Consider the following 24,343-nt stretch of genomic DNA (forward strand, 5'->3'; position numbering starts at 1 on the left):
ATCTAAATTACGGAACATGCTTTCAATGCAAAATGCTGAACAGTAATGCGTTCATGACCTCAAGGTTAGATTATTGTAATGCTCTACTGGGTGGTTGCCCTGCTCGCTTAATAAACAAACTCCAGCTGGTCCAAAACGCAGCAGCTCGAGTTCTTATTAGAACCAGGAAGTATGACCATATTGGCCCAGTTCTGTCAACACTGCACTGGCTGCCTATTAAACATTGCATACATTTTAAAATCTTGCCAATTACTTACAAAGCACTAAATGGTATAGCTCCCCAGTACTTGAGTGAGCGCTTAATGTATTATAGTCTATACGTCTATAGACGTGTTTGTATGTATCTATATCTATATATATATATATATATATATATATATATATATATATATATATATATAATATATATAATATATATATATAATATATATTAGTGGTGGGTTGTTAACGTGCTGAGTTAACGTGAGACTCTTATCGGGCGATAAAAAAGATATCGCCGTTAATCTATTCACAAAGTTGGGTTGGGAGCTGGGTCTATACTACGCAAGCTATGATGACTTTCACCTTGATATTTTAGCGCGGATGCGTGCCTAGCCGAATTGCACTCTAGGGGGCGAGAGAAAGAACCTGTGTGTATGTCTACTAGTGTTGTCAAAATTATCCATATTTCGCTATGTATTGATACTGAAATATCTGAAACGATACAATACTCATTTTCTACAGTATCGATATCAGCTGCGCTCTCCTCTCCTCTCCGACCGACAGCAAGTTGACACGCATCCGCCTCCTCTCATTCAGTCCGTTTAATCCTCTGAACATGGCGAACGGGTGTTCTGCTGGATTTATTCTCATGACCGCGTGTAAGTGTTGGCGTGACGGGTCTGAATTTCGCGCGGGGTTGCACATAACGTTAATTCTACTAATTCCCGCAGATTTCGCGCTCGCATCTGAAGTGCACACACATACCGTTATAAAGCCGCCTCTGACATACAAGTGCAAAAAGCTCAGAGCTCCTTTTTCCTGCTTATTAATGGTCAAATACACTCAAAAATATCTCAATGCCCATCTACGCGAGTTTTAACGTAAACACAGTCATAACCAGCTCCCAGGAACAGTGGGATCCATGTGTGCGTCAGGTCTTAAAGGATTAGTTCACTTTTAAATGAACTTTTGCTGATAATTTACTCACCCCCATGTCATCCAAGATGTCAATGTCTTTCTTTCTGCAGTCGAAAAGAAATTAAGGTTTTTGATGAAAATATTCCAGGATATTTCTCTATATAATGGACTTCAATGGGCTACAAATGGTTCAAGGTCCAAATGACAGTTTCAGTGCAGCTTCAAAGGGCTTTAAACGATACCAGACGATGAATAAGGGTCTTATCTACGACACGATCAGGTTCTACGAGAAACAGAGCAGTATTTATGCTATTATTTTACCTCTTATCAGACGAACGTGATCATCTCTGAGCTCAGCCACAACTTCCGCTAAGTGAGGTCAAATACGAGCCTGGTCATAGATGTATACGTAGATGCCTCATTAGCGCCTGCACTTATCAGTAAAATGAGGCATCTACGATCAATATATCTATGACCATGCTCATATTTGACCTCACTTCAGGGAAGTAATGGCTGAGCTCAGAGATTATCACATTCGACTGATGAGGTAAAATATTAGCATAAATACTGCTTGGTTTCTCGCAGAAACTGATCGTTTCGCTAGATAAGACTCTTATTCATCGTCTGATATCGTTTGGTATTGTTTAAAGCCCTTTGAAGCTGCACTGAAACTTTCATTTGGACCTTGAACCGTTTGGAGCCCATTGAAATCAAATCAAATCAAAATCAAATCAAATCACTTTATTGTCACACAGCCATGTACACAAGTGCAACAGCAGGTGAAATTCTTGGTGCAGTTCCGAGCAACATAGCAGTCATGACATGTACAACATTTAAAGCAGCATCAGATTACACATCTGATGCGCCCACAATTACTCACAGCACAGTAAACACTACAATAAATAATTTACACAATGTGAGTGTAGTTCTCACAGCTTTAACCAATATACACATACTTACAATATACATATACTTTAAACAATATACACTAAACATACATTAAACAGTATACATTAAGCTATAATAGTAATAATAATATACAATGTACAGTATCCATTATTATTCACAGTAGAGATCCAATGTACAATAGGTGCTATATGATAAATGATAAATAATAAATTATAATAAATGTGTATATAATGTGTGTGTATCTACAGTGGGTTGTGCTGAGTGATATTCTGTCCGGTGTGTGTTATGATCCTGATGGGTCAAGAGTTAAGGAGTCTGATTGTTTGTGGGAAGAAGCTGTTCTGGAGTCGGCTGGTGCGTGTTCTGATGCTGCGGTACCGTCTGCCTGATGGCAGCAGTGAGAGCAGCCCATGGCTCGGGTGGCTAGAGTCTCTGATGATCCTCTGAGCTCTCTTCACACATCGCCTGGCGTAAATGTCCTGGAGGGAGGGAAGCTCACCTCCGATGATGCAGCTGGCCGTGCGCACTACCCTTTGCAGGGCTTTGCGGCTGCGGGCGGTACTGTTGCCGTACCAGGTGGTGATGCAGCCAGTCAGCAGGCTCTCTATGGTGCTGCTGTAGAACCGTGTGAGGATGTGGCGGCTCATTCCAAACCTCCTCAGCCGTCGCAGGAAGAAAAGGCGCTGATGAGCCTTCTTCACAACGGCCTCGGAGTGGACGGACCATGAGAGTTCCTCTGTGATGTGGACACCGAGGAACTTGAAGCTGCTGACTCTCTCCACCGGTGCTCCATCGATGGTGATGGGGCGGTGTTCTCTCTCATTCCTCCTGAAGTCGACCACCAGCTCCTTGGTCTTGCTGACGTTGAGGGAGAGGTTGTGCTCCTGACACCACCATGTCAGAGTGTGCACCTCCTCTCTGTAGGCCGTTTCATCATTGTCAGTGATGAGACCTACCACCGTCGTATCGTCAGCAAACTTGATGATGGTGTTGGAGCTGTGGGTTGCCACACAGTCATGTGTGTACAAAGAGTACAGGAGTGGGCTGAGAACACAGCCCTGAGGGGCTCCAGTGTTGAGAGTCAGTGGTGAGGAGATGTTACTGCCCATTCTGACCACCTGGCGTCTGTTTGACAGGAAGTCCAGGATCCAGCTGCATAACAGGCTGTTTAAGCCGAGAGCCCGGAGTTTCATGTCAAGTATGGAGGGCACAATGGTGTTGAATGCTGAGCTGTAGTCTACAAACAGCATTCTCACATATGTGTTCCTCTTTTCCAGGTGGGAGAGAGCAGTGTGAATTGTTGATGAAATGGCATCATCGGTGGAGCGGTTTTTGCGGTATGCAAACTGCAGTGGGTCCAGTGAGGGGGGGAGAACAGAGCAGATGTGGTTTCTGACTAGTCTCTCAAAGCATTTGCTGATGATGGGGGTCAGAGCAACAGGACGCCAGTCGTTTAAGCAGGTGGTTTTTGCTTGCTTCGGTACAGGAACAATGGTGGACGTTTTGAAGCATGTGGGGACCACAGACAGGGAGAGGGACAGGTTAAAAATGTCCGTGAAAACTCCAGCCAGTTGGCGCGCGCACGCTCTGATGACGCGGCCGGGAATCCCGTCTGGACCCGCAGCTTTACGGACGTTCACCCGCCGGAAGGATTTCTCCATATAAATCCATTATATGGAGAAATATCCTGGAATGTTTTCATCAAAAAACCTTAATTTCTTTTTGACTGAAGAAAGAAATGGATGGACATCTTGGATGACATGGGGGTGAGTAAATTAACAGCAAAAGTTTATTTAAAAGTGAACTAATCCTTTAAAGGGACAGAAGTTATTTATTATTCAAACTACAAAAAGACAAACGATCACTTACGAGCACACATTCTGAATGCCTTCGGCAGAATTCAAATGAGCCATTTTAATCTAGATTAATCTTGGAATTAATCTAGATAAAAAAAAATTATCTATGCCCACCACTAATATATATATATATATATATATATATATATATATATATATATATATATATATATATATATATATATATATATATATATATATATATATATATATAATATTTGTGTTCTCAACATGTCTACAACACGAACCAAACTCTTCCAGTCTCAGCTACAACTACAGTGTTTGAGGGCGGCTCAAAGTACACATTGATTGTTCACAGGCAGACAATGAAGAAGATAGGCTGGTATTATGCAAATTTTAGAGACTAGAATAGCTGACGACTCAGAAAAATTGTTTGTTTTAGGGGAAAATATCTTTATTTGTTGTGCACGTCGATCTTTAAAACTTTGCAGACCTTTTAGATTCACAAACAGCTATATAACACATCACCTGATAGGTAATATACAGAAAAAAAGGGCTAGTTGCATTTGGCCACCATGTTGGATTTTGAATCTAGCGAGTGTGTTCATAGATGCCAGTGCAGAGAGCCGGAGAAAGCAGAGAATGATCTGTACAGTTGTTTATAGAATGTTATATCACTTTAAATACTACTAAGATCTATATTACTATCACATGAGCCACTGGCATTTAAAACGCATACATTTATGAGTAAGGTGAATGACTGAAGGATTGTACATATGCATGTCTTATTCCCTGACCAATTTTGCCTACTGTAAATATAGAAATATGTAAATATAATACAAAAATAAAATATAGCAAAACAATTTGTGTAAAAACAGGCAAGACATTATAAAGACTTATCAGCTAGCTGCGCATCCACTCCCATCAAGTCTTTTTTTAATTAATTTTTCTTTTGGATATATATATATATATATATATATATATATATATATATTAGAATAGAATCATATTTCCTATTATTAAAACCTCTGTAGCAATGTTTGCAGTTCTACTAAATATGGGAAATTAGAAAACCGTTGTGGGATAATTATTGTCACAATTGGCTACTAGCAGGAAGCATACGACAAAGATGAATTTGTTACTGATAGTCTTTAATCCAAAAAGCATAACAGGAACATTTAACAGACTAGCAACACTAACCTCATTACTCATTCCATTCTTTTTCTCGTCACTGGCCAGGGGCCGTTCTAGGATTTTCATTTTAGGGGGGCTTAGCCCCCAGTGAGGGTATTTTAGGGTCCAAATTGCGCTATTAACTAGTAGCTTACTAACATGCATATCCATAGGATGGCTGTTTAGTAATACTTATAAAGTAATACTTATAAAGCTCCCCTGAGAAAATGTTTATTTCTCTGATCTACATATGTGGATTTTAAGATGTTCTGAAGGCCAAAAAATGAGATAACAGTAGCTTGAAAACCATGTCACTGGACAGTAGATTATTTGTCTTTCTTATCTCCACATCTCTCTTTTTTTCTCTGTTTTTATCTTGCCCAGTCTCTTCCCCTCCTAACGCTGAGCTTTAACTGATATAGTTTTTCCATTTTTAGTAAATATGGTTTACATATTAACATATTGATATTTATGTTTTATGAATACTTTTCTTAGACACTTTAATTTACTGTTTATTAAAGTTTTAAGTTTATTAAATTAATTCACACAATAAACACATTCATTACTAATCTTATGCCCAATACAGACAGAAATAGCGGAGCTTTTTTATTTATTTACTGAAGGCTACAAATGGAATAATATTAATTTACAATGTGTAAACATTAATTATTATGCCTAATCTGAAGAAAACGGTTTTGTTAATATTTCTTGTTTGTTAATTACATTATGAATCACATTGGCCTATTTTCAATTCAAATTGGCGAAATTAGACAAAAGTGTAGGCTATTCATTTTTTAGGGGGGCTGGGGCAGAAGTTAAGGGGGGCTGAAGCCCCCCTAAAAAGGGTCTAGAACCGCCCCTGTCACTGGCTATTTTATTTATAAATCGATTTAGCTGTTTTCATGAAACTATTTGCTGACAATAAAACACATTTAACATAGAGGTCCACCCTATTTACCAAGGTCCACTCACTTTAAAGTTTCTGGCCTCACCGCTGCTCTACATATGTATTCAAAAGAAGACCCTATAATTAGGCTGATGCCAGGAAGACATGTAGAAAACCAATACTGTAACTGTATTCGAGTGAAGGTGAATAGAATTTTGAATATATATTAGCATTATTGTGTGTTATTAATTATTATGATAGTGTAGTATTTGCTTCATAACAGTGCCGAGATGTGATTTACTGAATGCGGTCCCTTTAAGAGACATGACGCCGCACGCGCTGAGCATGCGCAGAAGAGAGAAGAGCGTGAGCCCTTCTATAGTTTTGTTTTCTTTCTTCTCCCTCTTTTTTTATGTTTGCTTTGACGCCATTAATAGCGTAACAGTCGAACACATTGTGATCCCCTGTAAGTGTGTGTTGTTAATGTTTTTGTTAATGCAATAAAAAAAGAGAGAGAAGCACGAGAGACGAGATGAGCTCTGAAACTTTCACCATTTTAAGCTGAAACTGACGCTGTTAACGGTCGTGAATGAAGGACAAATGTTGAATATTTTCTCCTGATACCTTATATTTCCAGTCTGCAGGTGAGAGATGTTACATTTATAATGTAAGAATTGATGTTTGTGTTGCCTGAATGGACATTGTTCGTATTGTAACGTACATTAATTATTATAGTCATAATTTTGATCAGCCTCTATTCAGTCAGTCTGTGTATATTTTGTATGATTTCTATTATAGATATCAGTTTAATTCATATATTAACTTAAGAATTTGACCTGTGACTTGTTTCATCCTTATAAAATCCAAAAAAGGAGCAATCTTCCTTTAATTTAAGGTTGATTTCTGTCATCATGTGTTAGATTTCTGATTAGTTTAGATATTAACCCTTAAATGCATGACTGTTTCGCCAATCATTCTTAAAGGGGTGGTAAAACATTCTTTTGAAGGCTTGATTGTGTTTGTGGGGTGCACTGTAACATGTGTTCATGCTTCGTTTAAAAAAAAAATTGCATTATTTTTCATATATTTGACCTTTATTCTACACTGCTCTGTCCCTCCTTGTATAACGGTCTGATGCTTTCCGGGTTGTATGAAGCCAGTCCCTCAAAAATACGCGATGTATAAAAAAATACGCAATAAAACCATATGAGCCCGAATCAGACCCAGAAAATTTTTCGTGAAGATGATCGAGCAGAACCTGTTCATTCCTCGAGAGTAAAGACTGCGGATCTAGTGATCACTACTGAATGGCACTGTTACTAGGGCTGCTCGATTATGGAAAAAATCATAATCACGATTATTTTGGTCAATATTGAAATCACGATTATGTAACACGATTATTTCACATGACTTTGGGAATGTGTTGTATTTATTAAAAATACACCTTTCAACAATTCAATTGAAATTGTAACATTTGTTGTACTTTTTGAACTATTAAAATAAATAATATAACATATATTCAAATCAAAGTATAAAAGTATTCACGTAAAAATGATAATCACAAATAAATAAGATCAACAATATGGTTCGGCTAGATATGTTTTTCAGGTACGTCTAACATTAGTTTTCAGGTACAGAAATGTCTCAAATGTAAAATAACATTGCATATTTGAGTGCATAAATTAAAGATGAATCCTATTAAACTTACAAAAGCTATTCAATCCGGATCGGATATGCGTCGTCTTTATCGACTGTATAAAGTTCACTTAAGGCATATACAGACTATGTCTGCTAGGATACTCATCAAGATGGACATGTTGACATACGTTTTGTGTGAGTTTGTCCGTTCAAGAGCAAGACTTGAAAGAGAACTCGTATTTGCGCGCTGAGAGATGTGTGCGCGCTCTCGTATGAGCGCACAGAGATACATTTCCTCACAGCGCGCGTGGCTTCTCATTCGCGTCTTCTGGCACTAAACCCGGGTGATGACGGCAAAAACGACTGGTCATATTCAAACATACGGCAGCACTCGCATGCATTGAACAAAGTTTACAAAGAGAGAATTATTTGAAAAATATGAGGGGAAAAAAGGACGTTTACACGGCACCCCTGCTCTCGTCAGTTTTTGTTTCTTTATTAGATTGTCATAGGTCACTCTGTTTAATTTTCAAGTGGTTAAACAAATTCGTGATGTTCCCTTGCGTTGCAGCCACTACCATGTAGCAAATCTTGCACGTAACATGTTTCTGCTCGTCATCTGATTCCTCGAAGCCAAACTGTTCCCAGACAACGGAGTTGGTTTTGCCTTTTTTGCTCACCAAACGCTGCTGTAACTGCCCTCCTTCTGCCATCTTTACTCGCGCCGAGTTTTTAAATTCCAGCGGATGATATGCACACGAGATTCCCGAACTGAGAGAGATTTGTGGCTTCGGGAGGGGCGGTTTCATTCAGAACGCAAGGCAAAATAATCGTTTTTTCTCGATTGTACTATTTTGGTGATCGTTGGGAGGCAAAATCGAAATCGAAATCGAAATTCGATTAATTGCACAGCCCTAACTGTTACTTTTGTATTTTTAGAACGATTATAGCCAAATATCTGTCGCAAGAACTATTAACCCAAAACGAACACTAAGGACTGGCTTTAACTAGTAAGTTAGCCAAATCACACATAGAACCATGTTTAGCAAGCCTGAAGAAAAACAATACATACAAGCTCTAATCAAAGAATCATTTAATGCCAAGTTCGCTGTTGAGATTTTAACGTTAGTGTTTGTAACGTTAGGTGTTCGTTGGATAACGTTATGAATGAGCATTTAACAAACTGGTTTGCAGAACAGTTGTCATCTGTTTACTTCCTTGCTACAACGTACAATTAACCTATTACAGGAAAACACATCGATGAAAAATAAATCAGACTTACAGGTTGTGGCCCGTAAACAGCTTCTGTTTGTAAATCCAGCTTTCAGGACAAGACGTTGTGCATATCCTGCATTGAACTCGCAAAGTTTGTGGAAGCTTTCCTCCGTGAAATGTGCAGCAGGAGCCCCGCACGCGCCTTGCATGTTTCACACTGGCCTTGTTTGTCTCACGCAGCTGACGTTGTGCGAATCCTGTATTGAACTCGCGAAGATTGTGGAAGTTTTCCTCCGTGAGATGTGCAGCGGAAGCCCCGCGCACGCCTGTTCCCCTCCGTCTCAAACACACATGTGCATATAACATGCTGTATGTTAAACGCACTGCAACGCACCCCCGTCCCACAAGGAAGACTGAACAAAGCAAGTACCCCAGACCTGCAATCCCGATGAAAATAACAGCGTTTCGTCGGCAATGCAGCAACACCACTCCAGCCTAACTATACCACAACAACAGCGATACAAAATGCCCCCCCCCCCCTTATTTAATATTCTCGGAGGAGGGGTTTATGTAAATATTGAGCTTGGTGATGTCACCAACCCTGGAGGAATGTCTGTAGTCGCCTGCTGGCCGTTTGCTGTAGTTCTTAGAAACTGATTTCTTTAAAAGCAAATATCTCCCTTTGCTTTAAACTTTGAACGTTGTAACTTTGCAGATGTTGTTAATGCTCAAGCAGCAACATTACACACTAGCTAAAGTTAGAATAGTGAAATTGTGGTTTACCACCCCTTTATACAGGTCTTTAGCGACCCAAATCTATATCTAACACTAGGAGATAGTATAAAACTCTCCTGATATTAGAGGAACAATTACGCTGTCGGTTTCTTCAGCAGATCCACCATCAACTGACAGTGACACTCATATTTGATTGCATTCAGCACTTGCTCTGCAGTAAATCGCTGAGCTGATGATTCTTCCTATTCTTTTGTTTTCTGCCTGCCGTGACTGAGTGAAACGTCACTTCATTATTGTGTATCTGACATTGCCACCTTGTGGAATAAAGGTGAATTACATTTATTCCGTCATTACCGATTCAATTATTGTTGTGCAGGAAAAAATACATGTACACTAGGGATGTGACGGTGAGGAAATTTTACCAGTGGTCAATCGATGTTTGACAACACCGGTAATACCGGTTTCAACGACAGGGACATTAAATAGCTAATTATTAAGTAAAATGCGCATGGAGCGGAGCAAAGCAAGTGTTTTCAATGAATTGAATGAAATGAAAACGCGCCAGTGGACAAGCACTGTGAATGACAGTGCGGCTGTGAATTAATGAGAGTATGGCCGTGTGCATTTTACTTTCGGTTTAGAATTAGTGCCAATTCGGGGCCTTGAATTGTGGGTTTATTACCTATTATTCTTAATGAAAAACACAACAACAAAACAGTACAATGACAAACTCCCTTAAAGAGGCTCTTTTACATTTCGCTTTGAAACCAAATCTTCTGCGATCATCTTGTCAGTCAGCTCCTCACTCTCCGATGAATGAGATCTGACTCCTAAGATGCGACTCTCGTTCAGCTCACGCTGTTTTAAGCAGACACGTTCAGTTTTTATTAGTAGTGTCTGTTCTCTAACTGAACTAAATTATGTGATTACTCTAAAAAAAAAAATTTTAACCAGTGTTGTACCTGAACACTGGTAACACCGACTATCGCAGCAACCCTAACGTACACTCTTACACACCTCGGTCGTTAGCGACCCTATGCAATTTTTACAAAAAATTCATGGAAAAACAGGCATTCTTTTATCCTTTTTTCCCTTGTTATATTGTTTATAATGAATTGATTGAGGAATACTAAGAAGGTTGATGTGAGGAGGACGGTAGTGAATGACATCCCGGGTCGCTAAAGACCTGTGGTATGCATTTAAGGGTTAATTTAATAATATAACCTGTGCCCCATTTCATCCTTATAATATCCTGGGTTACATAAAATTGAGCAACCTAGAGCGGTTTCTGCTAATTTGTAAACATCAAAATGCTCTATATTTAAACCAAATTAAAGGCATCATATGTGTTTGCTGTTAAAGTAATCCAGTGTCAATTATCAGTAACTTATCTTTGATTTTTCCAGATCTCACAGTGATCACAGTTCACACCTGCAGTGAAGCCCCTCCCAAAACAATTCACCAATAAATACTGGGAATATTCACATCCTACAAGAGAAGGACAAACTCCAGGTGTAGCAGCTGAAATCTGTGTGACTGTTAAAGATGGAGTTTATTAAAGAGGAGATTGAAGACATGAGTGATCCAGAACCATCCAGAATAAAACATGAAGATACTGAGGAGCAAATAGGTTGGTGTCCATTCTTGATTCTTCATTATAGACTGCTTTAGTAGCTCAAGTCAAGTCACCTTCATTTATATAGAGCTTTTTACAACACCGATGGCTTCAAAGCAGCTTTACAGTGATAATAGGAAATTAATTTTGTTTTCGAAGAAAAGTTTTTGATTAATTTCTGTTGTTAAAACTGATTCGTTATTTAATTTGGTGCCATTTAAACAACACCATCCTCAACTAAAACAGAAAACCCCCAATTTGTTCCCGACCCCATCCGCACCGCAACAGCATCTGGTGACCTGAGAACACAAACCAGGAAATAGGTTTGAAATAGTTTTGAAACTATACCATCATCATCCCTGCACAAACTCCTAAAAAGGCATGTTTGAATACATATGTGTGCATATGTGTTTTTATCTGTATAGAGGTGAAGGAAGGACTGATTTGAATAATAGAAATTGATAATGTGTATGCCATAGTAAAGAGATGTGTTTTTAGTCTAGATTTAAACTGACAGAGTGCGTCTGCTTCCAGAAAAATGCTAGGAAGACTGTTCCAGAGTTTAGGTGGTATATAGGAAAGGGTTCGACCGCCTGCAGTTGATTTTGATATTCTAGGTATTATCAACTGGCCAGAATTTTGAGACTGCAGTAGACGTGATGGAGTATAATGTGTTAAGAGCTCGTTCAGGTACTGGGGAGCTAAACCATTTAGAGGTTTGTAAGTAATAAGCAAGATTTTAAAATGTATGCAATGTTTAATAGGGAGCCAGTGCAGTGTTGACAGAACTGGGCCAATATGGTCATACTTCCTGGTTTCAGTAAGAACTCGAGCTGCTGCGTTTTGGACCAGCTGGAGTTTGTTTATTAAGCGAGCAGGGCAACCACCCAGTAGAGCATTACAATAATCTAACCTTGAGGTCATGAACGCATTAACTTACTGTTCAGCATTATGCATTGAAAGCGTTGCTGTAATTTAGATATATTTTTGAGATGGTAGAATGCAGATTTACAGATGATAGGAACATGGCTTTCAAATTAAAGATTGGTATAAAAGAGCACACAGAGGTTCCTAAGTGACGACGAGGACTGTGCTGTGAAATAATAATCATTAATTTGATGATAAATGACAGAGAAATGCATCTAAATGATCATAGTTTTAATTATATCAAGGACTGACCTTTTCACATTTAACCTCATTGAACTGATTCTAACTGCTTAATATGTTTATTTTTTTAGACCAGATGGAAGAGAAGGAGCAAAGACAGAAACTAAACAACGTAAAGAAACTCTGTGACTTCAAAACTCAAGGAACAAAAGCCAAAAAGCTGCACACCTGCTCTCAGTGTGGAAAGAGTTTCCAAAATAATGCAGACCTTAACAAACATGTGAGAGTTCACACTGGAGAGAAACCGTATACATGCACTCAGTGTGGAAAGAGTTTCAGACAAAAAGGATACCTTAACATACACATGAGAATTCACACTGGGGAGAAGCCGTATACATGCACTCAGTGTGGAAAGAGTTTTTCTCAAGCATCAGGTCTCAGTGTTCATCTGCTCCGTCACTCTGGAGAAAAACCATTTAACTGTGATCAGTGTGGTAAAGATTTTAAATTATCATCACATCTAAAACAACACCTGGTAGTTCATTCAGATGAGAAGCCTCATGTGTGTTCTCTCTGTGGAAAGAGTTTTTCAAGGCTGGAGTGTTTTAAACAGCACCAGAAAACACATGATGAAGTGAAAGATCATGTGTGCTGTGACTGTGGGATGAGCTTTACTACGTCTAGTCATCTGAAAGAGCACCAAAGAATTCATAATGGAGAAAGACCTTACAAGTGCTCATATTGTGACAAGAGTTTTGCTCGGTCTGGAAACCTGAAATCACATGAGCGAGTTCATACTGGAGAGAAGCCGTACCACTGTACTCAGTGTGAGAAGAGTTTCAGAGATGCAACAAGTTTAAAAAATCATCTGCTACGTCACTCTGGAGAAAAACCATTTAACTGTGATCAGTGTGGTGCAACGTTCATCTCGTCAAAGCATCTGAAAAGTCACCTGAAAGTTCATTCAGATGAGAGACCTCATGTGTGTTCTCTCTGTGGAAAGAGTTTTTCACGACTGAAGAATTTTAAACTGCACCAGAAAACACATGATGAAGTGAGAGATCATGTGTGCTTTGACTGTGGGAAGAGTTTTACTAGAGCTGACCATCTGAAACATCATCTAAGAACTCATACTGGAGAAAAACCTTACAAGTGCTCATACTGTGACAAGAGTTTCACTGTGTCTGCAACCCTGAAATCACATGAGAGACTTCACACTGGAGAGAAGCCGTACCACTGCACTCAGTGTGAGAGGAGTTTCAGACATTTATCAAGCCTTCACGCTCATATGAGAATACCATGTCAAATATCCAGTGTTAATTTCGTTGACGAATAATTTTCGTCAACAACCTTTTTTCACTGACAAGTTTATGCAACAAGACACTAAACGAGACGATAACTAAATAAAAACTAGTGTTGAATGACAAAAACTATGATGAAAATCTATGTCATTTTCGTCAACAAATAAAAACGAGACGAAAATGTTAGGGATTAACGATTAGGGAAGAGATCCAGTCAGAACTGATGTCTTGTGTAACAGATGCACACATTTGATTTGAACGTGCTGATCTAACCGCTGGAAAACACGGCGCTGTTGCATGCTCTACTTTGCTTACACAATAAACTATATTTCATTTAATTCATAGTGAGGAGGAAAGACCAGTATTTGACACATATTCAATAAAGTATCAGGGTTATAATAGTTCACTAAAACCATTAAAAAAAAAATCTTCATTACTTTAAAGCAGCACTAGGTAACTTTTCAACCTTTATAATATATTTTCAAACCGTGTGATGATACGTTGACTTACAATAGGTTGAATGACACGTCTGCCATAGCCTGACGGGGTCTGTATCGTTTTTAATCGTACTTTTAAACTTCGGGTTTCGGGTAGTAACCCGAGAAAAAAAAGAACTACAAAATTTGACCGCTTAACGGCATATACGTCACTTCCACCACCACCCCCACTTCCTTAAATTCGGACGTGCGAGAAAAACTATAATTTGTTTGCCGAATGTTATAGTCATGGCCGAAGCAGCACAGAAAAATAAGAAAGCAAAGGTTTTGTCGGAGGAAAGCAAAAAGAGGAAACGAGAAAGTGATCGGATTAAAGGCAGGACGAGGATCAACATTGGGCCAGCGTTTGCTCGTTGGCGTGAGCTGAAGGAGGAGGGGCTACATTCTTGCAAGTAAATACAGAAGAGTACAAAATCATATTTTAGGATACCTAACATGTCTGTGATATTGGTTTATTTGTCTTTCCTCAAGCTAAAATGCAAATCGATTTTTCAAATTTGCAGATTCATCTAGGGTAGCTTGATATTATAATATTGACGATATATGGTTATTACCTACCACTCAAACATTGAATTGAAATATCGTATAGATTCTGTAAAACGGGAACCAATAGACTAGGCTACTATAATGACGCTGGCTTGTAAACGTGAGCATCGCGATCATTTGGCGTTTGAAAAAAATAAAACCCATGAAATTATATTCATATGACATGCTGAAACATATGCCACTGTACCTGGGATGAAGACATTTCACACGCGACGCAAGCAGAACACCTGCATGTGAACTCCGGCAGTGTTCAGGGCTATCTTGGTTGTCATGTCAACAAATGCACGTGTGATGCATCCCTTGATGTAGAATGACAGTTTACGACAGTAGTAGAGGACAATACTGTTTCCCAACTGTAGGGGGACCCCGAGAGCAAAACCTACCTAGTGCTGCTTTAAATTAAATATATGTTAACCGAAATTAAAAAAATAAATAAACAAACTTATTTGAAGCTTTAGCTTAACCTGATATGGCCTACTAACTAAAACAGAAATACAACGTTAGAAAAACTATATAGATGTTTAAAAAAAAAAAGTGAATTGAGCTCTCTTTTGTGTATTTTTAATGTCAAAAACAAAATGATGTCAAAAGGTCAGTTCAAGAGACAGTCGGTTTTGTAATGCTTAAATTCTTAATGTATTAGGGGTGTGCATTGGGACTGCCCTCACAATTCGATTAGATTACGATTCACCAGGTAACGATTCGATTTTACGGTGCATTGCGATGCATCAAAATTCTACTGCACACAACAATGGAAATTTTTAATCAGTCATGAGGCAATACAAGCAGTCAGATATTGAACAACAGATTTTATTGGATGCTATTTGTGTATTATCACTCTCCTGTATCTTTGACATAAATGTCATTAAATAAAATTGAATTGAATGGTACAGGGTATTGGATATGGCATTTTCAAACCTGAAAAAGAAAACATAAATCACTGCTTTCAGTGCTTCGAATGATAAATGTTTCTCTTTTCTGCTTTAGAACCATTTGAAATTAAATAAAGCAATAATAACAGCCAACTTTTTCCAGCAGTGTACATAAGTGTTTTAATTAATCAGTAATCTCCCTCCGCCTCAGCCATCTTGATTGTTGTTGTTGTTATGACCCCGGAAGTAATTGAAACTTCACTTTATTGTCCAACTCAAGGCCAGAAAATAAACGATGACATAATCGATTATGGCACTTAGCCGCATCGATGCTGAATCGTGCATGCCCCGCATTGCGATGCATTGCCGTATAGATTATTGTTGACACCACTATAATGTAATACAATTTAATAACACTCATTAGATTTTAGTTGATTAAATCTACTGTAGAGTAAACTAGACTAAAAGCTAAAACTAAAAACAATTCAGGTGACTAAAATATGACTAAAACTAAATGGCATTTTAGTCAAAAGACTATGACTAAAACTAAATCAAAATTTGCTGTCAAAATTAACACTGCAAATACCTCACAAGTAGACTGAGATAAAATATGGTGTTTTTCCTAAAAGCAAAATTTGGTGAAAAGCTTGGAGAACTAGAAAGACTTAAAGGGTTAGTTAAGATGTTTTTAATGAAACCCGAGAGCCTGAGTTTTCCTCTGTTTCTTGCCCTGTCTCATTAATGTGTTGGTTGTGTATGCGTGCAGTTCTCCATTTTGTTCCTGTTCGATGATTATTAAAAAAATATTGTTTCCCATTTCCTTGTGTGCTACTTCTGTATAACCACACAGGTTCACATTCAGATTTGCCAGCGATTACTTACCGTCTCACATCTTTGCCAAAACTGGCCCGGATATTTTAAGATAACATTTGGCCATTATCAATTGTGCCACATCTTTGCCAAAGGTGGCCCATATTCATTATTTATCATATGGGCCACTTTAGGCTCACATTCAAATTACACATAGCCATGAGCACTGCATCTTTGCCTAAAAAGGCTTGTGTGTGATTTAAAATATTTGAGCCATATTTGCCATGTTACATTTTACATACATGCTCCAATGCATATTTGTGTTTGTGCTCTGGGGAATGTCAAATGTATCTATATACAATGTGTTTTTGCAGTGGGGAACAATGTAGCCAATCGCAGACAAAGTTGTTGATCTCTTGAACGTAATGGCCAATCAGAGGTGTTTAAGTTAGTCAGAATCCACCCAATGCTCAAAATCAGCTCACACACGGGCCGATCTCGTGACACCGTTACTACACAGCACTGGGAGATCCAGTTAGAAAGAGTTTGAATTCACCACAGTATTAATAACATCGCCACTGCGAGATCTAGTGGAAGCGTTCGATGCAGATTTCTGTTATAAACCACAGATATCAGATCAAACACAGCTGATGTGGAAACAACATGAGGGAAGATCAGGGGTTTCCAACATTCACCATGATTTACTGTAGTAACACCACGTGGATTTAATGTTGTTGTCATTATTCATCTCAGGGTTAGTACAACATTTTGAGATTGAAATTTAAGCACTTTAAGGGTTTTCAAGTGCTTTACACTTTTTCCAGCACTTCAAAGCTCTAAATATTATCCAATTTAAATTTTTAATGTTTTGATTTGTAAAACTAAAAGTTTAAAGGGGTATTGTATTGTGGAAGAAATAGTCAATTTAAAAAAAATAATAATTCCTTTAATAATCACTGAAGCTGTTGTTCAGTTCAGTGTGAGAATATAAAAGAACAATGTTTACCTATATTTAATAAGAGCAGAATATTTACATTTTCCCTATACTTTTTTGAACATTAGCTACTGTTGTTAATACAAAATAATTGTATCTGCATATTAATTCATAAATCTTTGATATGTATATTGTATATTGCAATATATATGGTGCCCATCTATACTGTGGAATAGCCGGGGTTTATTCACATGCTGAAAGTTTTGGTCCCCAGGTATGTGCTACCAAGCCGCAAATATTTTACATAAACAATATAAAGTTAAAACTTGTTTCAATTTCTTTGTTATCTGGAGATTTTTTAAGTAGGAGGGGGAAAAAAATCTATTTAAATCGTAAATGGATTTTTTTTTAGGCCATATCGCCCAGCCCTAATTCCAACACAGGATATTTGGTGAAAATACCTTATTTTCAATAAGGAAAACTCTGAATTCATTCAAGAAGTCTTCGGCATAACAGGATGTCTTACTGTGGTGAAGAAAATGCGGCACTGCATAGGCTAAAAACCTGCAAATCAAAATAAAAACTAACATTAATGGCAAAGTTGCATCACATCTGGCAAGTGACAGAACAGAAGTTACTTCTTTATATAATAAGGATGAGATGGATGAATGGACGGATAAGAAAATCACGAGCTTGACGTGTTTGATATTAAAAGACAATAACTTAAAGGGTTAGTTTACCCATGTATGAAAATTCTGTCATTAATTACTTAACCTCATGTCGTTCGACACCCATAAGACCTCTGTTCATCTTTGGAACACAAATGAAGATATTTTAGTTGAAATCCGATGGCTCAGAAAGGCCTCCATTGGCACATTGCACTGTACATTCTCAAGACGAGTAGCATCTGCCTGCACAACCGGAGGCTGCATTTTCAGGAACGCAGTCCTAAGACCGCATTTCTAGGACCCTAGGTTTTTATTGACAACGACACCTAGCGAATTAGAGGACCAGAAGATGGATGACGATCTGAGTGTGAGTATCACATGTGAATCAGTTTTTATTTTAACATTAAAAACAATCTAATTTCATTAGAAAAGTAACGTAGCCAAAGTGATCGTGATTTGTTAAATAGTCTTGAATGCATAGCTAGCATACGTATAGATAGTGCTGTAAATTAATTGTTAGCAAATTCGTTTAATTAAACTTGCATGCAAGCTTGTGTCGACTTAGTGACAGCGCAACTGTATTACGTTCATTGTGAAAGCTTGAGTTACTTGTTGTTTTTTTCTTCATTTTAAGTAAGTTAAAATAATCGTAATGTTTTAGCTGTCACGTGCTCACAGTCAGCCTGTTTAACATTACCACACAATACATGACATTTTATGAGTACGTCTCTTCATTTTGGCATGGTTTTATAATGTTGATTGTGACATATGACATTTTTATAGTCAGGCATGACAGAGGCCATCATAATAATTGACTGTTAAAATACCACATGTTAGATTGTGTCATGTATTGTGTACTGTACTCTTTATGAAGTGCTTTCAAGGACACAGCTCAGGGCAGGCAGAAGTATGACAAAAGATGAATTAATTGGTCAAGTCCTAGACTTAGCCCTAATTTATGTCTATTTATTTATATAAAATGAACTTGTTGAAAAGAGGGAGAGCATCCAGTTGGTAGGTAGTGCTGCTGCATACATCACAATGTGTGCTTTTGTGGAGTGTTATAAGTGAGGAGACTGGAGACAGAGATGCGTCTTGTCAGCTTTACTATCCACTTCAATAACTTACATTACTGTAGAGCGAAATGTAAACAACAGTCACACAACGTTAACCCGGAAGCGCTTAACTCCAAACCCTGCTCCCTTAAAGGTACAGTCTCTGGGTGAATGTCTCTCTGTTTAACTTGTGGGTCACCACACAGGCCCCCCCCCAGAATTCACCCATAATAACAAGCCCATACTGAACGGGTACTCAAAACAGAACAAGAACCCTATTCACTAGTGCGAAACAGAACCGTCCAGCTCATAACAGTCCCTAAGAGTCAACGTATAGGGGGGCGGACCAGGCGGCCGTACCGGCTGCGCTTAACAGGAAAGGGGCAAGGGGCGGGGCAGGGACCGTGCCAGGGGAGAGGGCAGGGGCCGAGGCTGCTGCTGGAGGTCGCCCTCTCCGTGGGGGCTGGGCCAGCTGAAGCGGTTCGCCAATGTCCACATGAGCAGGCTTGAGACGGTCTATAGCCACCCGCTCAGGTCTGCCCCCCATATCCACAACAAAGTTCTTAGACCCTCCGGCCAGGACACGGAAGGGCCCATCGTAGGGGGGCTGCAGCGGGGTACGATGACCATCGTGGCGGATAAAAACGTACTTGGCTGACGGTAAATCCTTGGGCACGTAGGACTGGGGGAGGCCATGGTGAGACGTTGGAATGGGAACAAAAGCGTCGGCAATGTTCCTGGACACAGCACGATGGGCGGCAACCGACCAAGGGGCCGTGGCACCTGGAAGAAACTCCCCCGGAACGCGCAGGGGCTGGCCGACACCAGCTCGGCTGATGAGGCTTGAAGATCTTCCTTGGGGGCGGAGCGAAGGCCCAGCATAACCCATGGGAAGCGGTCAACCCAGTTGTTGTCCGTAAGGCTAGCCCTGAGCGCAGCCTTCATGTCCCGATGAAACCGCTCGCAAAGTCCGTTGCTTTGTGGGTTGTAGGCTGTGGTACGGTGGAGCTTCACCCCCAGAACCTCGGCGACCGCCGTCCAAAGCTCTGATGAGAACTGCGGACCCCGGTCCGAAGAGAGGTCGGACGGTGTTCCGAAACGGGCCACCCAAGCCATAATGAACGCCCGGGCTACTTCGGCTGATGTAATGGAGGACAGGGGAACCACTTCTGGCCACCTAGTTGTCCTGTCCACCATAGTGAGGAGGTAAGTATAACCACGGGAGGGGGGCAGTGGGCCCACCAGGTCCACATTCACATGATCAAAAAGTCTCTCTGGCACTTTGAAGGGTGCCAAAGGTGCCTTAGTATGACGAGTCACCTTTGCGCGCTGGCACGCTTTCGCCTCCAGCCAGCAGGTACCATGGGGCGCGGTTGCCCAGTGGAGACATCGCAGAGGAGTGTAGTGTTGGCTGTGTCAAACGCCACATCTTTCATGAGCAGCGCCGTGGGGGCCTTCCTGTAGGCTTGTACCTCCGAGTCTGCAGACTGATCCTCAGCCATGGCTGCGTAGTCGAGACCCAAGTGGACGGATCCAGTGACTGCCCAGGAGAGGCAGTCGGCGACTAAATTATCTTTGCCGGCCACATGCTGAATGTCAGTGGTGTACTCTGAGATGGCAGAGAGCTGGTGCTGCTGTCGACCAGACCATGCCTCCGAAGACTTGGCCATGGCGAACGTCAGCGGCTTGTGGTCAACGAAAGCCGTGAACCGCCGGCCCTCCAACAGGAAACGGAAATGACGGGTAGCGAGGAAAAGACCCAGGAGCTCCCTGTCGAAGGTTCTGTATTTCCTCTCATTGTCACGTAGCTTCCTGCTGAAAAGGCCAGTGGCTGCCAGGCTCCTCCTACCCACTGCTCACACACAGCTCCCACGGCATAATCAGAGGCGTCCGTGGTAAGAGCAACTGGGGCGGTCAGAGACGGGTGCGCCAGCAGAGCAGCGTTGGCCAGCCCGGTTTTGGCAGCCTCCAGGGCCCCATTCATCTCCGGGGGCCAATCCAACACGTTCGCCGGTTTTCCACCCCGCTAGGCGTCGTACAAGGGTCGCATGAGTTGGGCCGCATGGGGGAGGAAACGGTTGTAGAAATTTACCATGCCCAGAAACTCCTGCAGGGACTTCACGGTGCGTGGGTGTGGAAAACTGGCTACGGCGTCCACCTTGGCAGGGAGGGGGACAGCCCTCTGCGGGGTGACGTGGTGGCCGAGGAAGTTGATGGACGACTGGCCAAACTCGCACTTGGCTGGGTTAATGATGAGACCATGCTCACTAAGCCGGCCAAACAACTGCCGGAGATGTGCCAGGTGGTCGTCAGCGGACGCGCTGGCCACAAGAATGTCGTCCAAATAAACAAAGAGGAAAGGCATGTCCCCCAGCACAGAGTCCATGAGGCGCTGAAACGTCTGCGCTGCCCCCTTGAGGCCAAAAGGCATCCGTAGAAACTCAAAAAGGCCAAAGGGTGATGACTGCTGTCTTGGGGACATCCTGCGGGTGGACAGGCACCTGGTGGTAACCACGAACCAGGTCCACCTTCGAAAAGATGGTGGCGCCGGCTAGGTGGGCGGAGAAGTCCTGTATATGCCGCACTGGGTACCGATCGGGGGTGGTGGCATTGTTCAGGCGACGGAAATCGCCACAGGGACGCCAACCGCCATCAGCTTTGGTCACCATGTGTAGGGGGGAAGCCCACGGGCTGTTGGAGCGTCGCACGATGCCGAGGTGCTCCATGGTGGCGAACTCCTCCCTGGCGATCGTGAGCTTGGCAGAGTCGAGGCGCCGTGCACGTGCATAGACCGGGGGGCCCACTGTGGTAATGTAGTGCTCCACGCCATGCTTAGCCACCGCCGATGAGAACGTGGGCGTGGTGATGTCAGGGAACTCAGCCAGTAGGCGTTGATAGCGGTCTCCAGTGGCAAGCGTGTTTGACAGACAAAGCGCCCCCGCCCCTCCAAGTGTGCAGGGGTATGAAGCAAAAGAAAGGACATCGATCAGGCGGCAGTTCGTTACATCCACCAACAGCCTGTAAGCACAGAGGAAATCCGCCCCCAGGAGAGACGTAGACACAGCGGCCATGACGAAATCCCAGCCAAAACGCCGCCCGCCGAAACACACTTCCACATACCTCGTGCCATAAGTACGAATGGGTGTGCCGTTAGTGGCATCCATTGGGGGGCCATGGCCGCCAGCCATGGTGTCCACAGGCTTCGCTGGCAGGATGCTGCGCTGAGCCCCAGAATCAACCAGCAGCCGCCGGCCAGACAAGGCGTCAGTGATGAATAACAGCTTGCAGTCGCGGCCAACGCCCATAGCTGTTAATGAGCGCCGGCCCTGGCTTTTCCCTGGGCTCCAAAACTGCAAGGCTGGCGACACTGCTTGGCCTTGGCCCCAAACCTGGACTGGTAGTAACACACCCGTCCTCGCGCTGTCGGTGGGCTGTCACAGCAGCTGCGGTGTCCGTGTCGTCCACCGGGGGTGGAAATGGGGCAGACTGGTGTTGGGGAGGCAACAGCGCATGGACAAACTGCTGCCGGTTGGCGAGGAAAATCCTGTCTGCCTCCACAGCCATCGCCCGGTAGTCTCTGGAGGAAAGGAGGGGGGAACTGGCCAGTGCGGTGCGCACGGGTGCTGGAAGCTGCCGCAGGAAAATGTGGGCGAAGAGGAATGATGGATCCGCCGAACCCAGCACAGCCAGCATCCTCTCCATTAACTCAGATGGCTTGCTATCGCCCAGGCCATTCAGTGAAAGCAGGCGGTCTGCTTTTTCCAGCTCTGGCAGCTCAAAGAGGTTCAACAGGAATGTTTTAAGCGTGTTGTACTTGCCGTCAGCCGGAGGAGCCTCTAATAGCGCCATTGCCCTGGCTGTCGTTGAGGCATCCAAAGCCGCTATTACATGGAAATATTTTGTAACGTCCTGTGTTATCCCTCTCAACTAAAACTGAGCCTCGATGTGCTGAAACCACGGCCGTGGATTGTTCTGCCAAAAGTCCGGCAACTTGATGGTGGCAGCGTAGATCGCGCCGACATTAGCCGCGCCGCTAACAGCGGCCGGGGTCACGGCCGCATCATTTTCACCACCGCCGTTGTGTGACATAATTCAACTTGCGTCGGGGTCACCTATGTGGAGTGTTATAAGTGAGGAGACTGGAGACAGAGATGCGTCTTGTCAGCTTTATTATCCACTTCAATAACTTACATTACTGTACAGCGAAATGTAAACAACAGTCACACAACGTTAACCCGGAAGCACTTAACTCCAAACCCCGCTCCCTTAAAGGTACAGTCTCTGGGTGAATGTCTCTCTGTTTAACTTGTGGGTCACCTCACTTTAAAGATTTAAAGGACAGGAAAAGTCATATTATTGTAGAAATACATGTTATTTCTATTCAGATTTCTTGCATCTTTCTCTAATTTCTTTTTTTTCTCGGTTCAGATGCGCTTTATTGACATGAATGTTTCAAGAACCTGTTCACCCAAATCTTTGAACAGTATGCAATAACAGTAATATGAATATTATTTGTAATGAAGATTTATATAATTTTGTATTGTATATAATGTGTGTGCTCTGTGGTGACTAAGATTTGAAATTTTTTTATTTGATATAAAAAATTAGAGAGTTGAACAAGTTCAACTCAATGTTCCTTATTTCATTAACTTCTCTATCTTTCTCTCTCTTAGGAGTCAGTGAAGATGTTGTCCATGAAGTTCTTCCTATGTGGTTCATGTCATGAACAAATTTGTTTTTGTGTGTGTTCAAATTCAACTGTTGCAATATATTATTTCATAAAATATACACAATCTTAAATCTACCCCAGAGTCATCCTTGTGTATTCCCTCTGTACTTGAAAATGTGATTGACTGAAAAGGCTCCATTCGTTGTTTATTTTACTGGATGAGTTATTAAATTATGCAACTTGGACCCAATAATTACTCAACATTCCTAGAAACCAGATTTAATTGCAATAAAGAAAGCAGTATTTGGGAGTAATAAACCTTTAAAAACCTCAAAAAAAAAAAAATGGGTTAAAATACTGCCTTGGTGGCACTTGTTTCGGATCTCCAAAACTAGGCTCCTGGAAATGCGTTCCTGTGATTGCGGTTCTCCGAATCGGTTAGTTGACGCTGTCACAAAAAAATAGGGTCCTAGAAATGCGGTCCTGAAAGGGCAGCCTCCGGTATTGCAGACGGATAATGTTGCTCAAGACCCATAAAAGGTACTAAAGACGTTGTTACAAAGTCCATCTCACAACAGTGGTTCTACAATAACTTTATGAAGCGACGATAATAGTTCTTGTAAACAAAAAAAACCCCTAAATAACGACTTATATAGTGATGACCGATTTCAGAACAATGCATCATGAAGCTTCGAAGCGTTAGGAATCAGCGATTGATTCTGAAACCGTTTAAGAATAAGCGGCCCCTTTAAGAAAAATGACGCGCACTGAGCATGC

At 41.5% G+C, this 24,343-nt stretch overlaps 1 protein-coding gene across 1 annotated transcript; it reads left to right on the forward strand.

Moving 5' to 3' along the window:
- The first annotated feature begins 6,223 nt into the window (after positions 1 to 6,223).
- Positions 6,224 to 16,245, forward strand: LOC307129895 (uncharacterized protein). Its single transcript, XM_079822695.1, has 3 exons — positions 6,224 to 6,548; positions 10,899 to 11,122; positions 12,346 to 16,245. Exons 2-3 carry the CDS (start codon positions 11,038 to 11,040, stop codon positions 13,548 to 13,550), a joined length of 1,290 nt encoding a protein of 429 aa, XP_079678821.1. The 5' UTR covers positions 6,224 to 6,548; positions 10,899 to 11,037; the 3' UTR covers positions 13,551 to 16,245.
- The last annotated feature ends 8,098 nt before the right edge of the window (positions 16,246 to 24,343 follow it).

Source organism: Gobio gobio (assembly GCF_949357685.1).
Source record: "Gobio gobio genome assembly, chromosome: 8".
Classification (NCBI taxonomy): Eukaryota; Metazoa; Chordata; class Actinopteri; order Cypriniformes; family Gobionidae; genus Gobio; species Gobio gobio.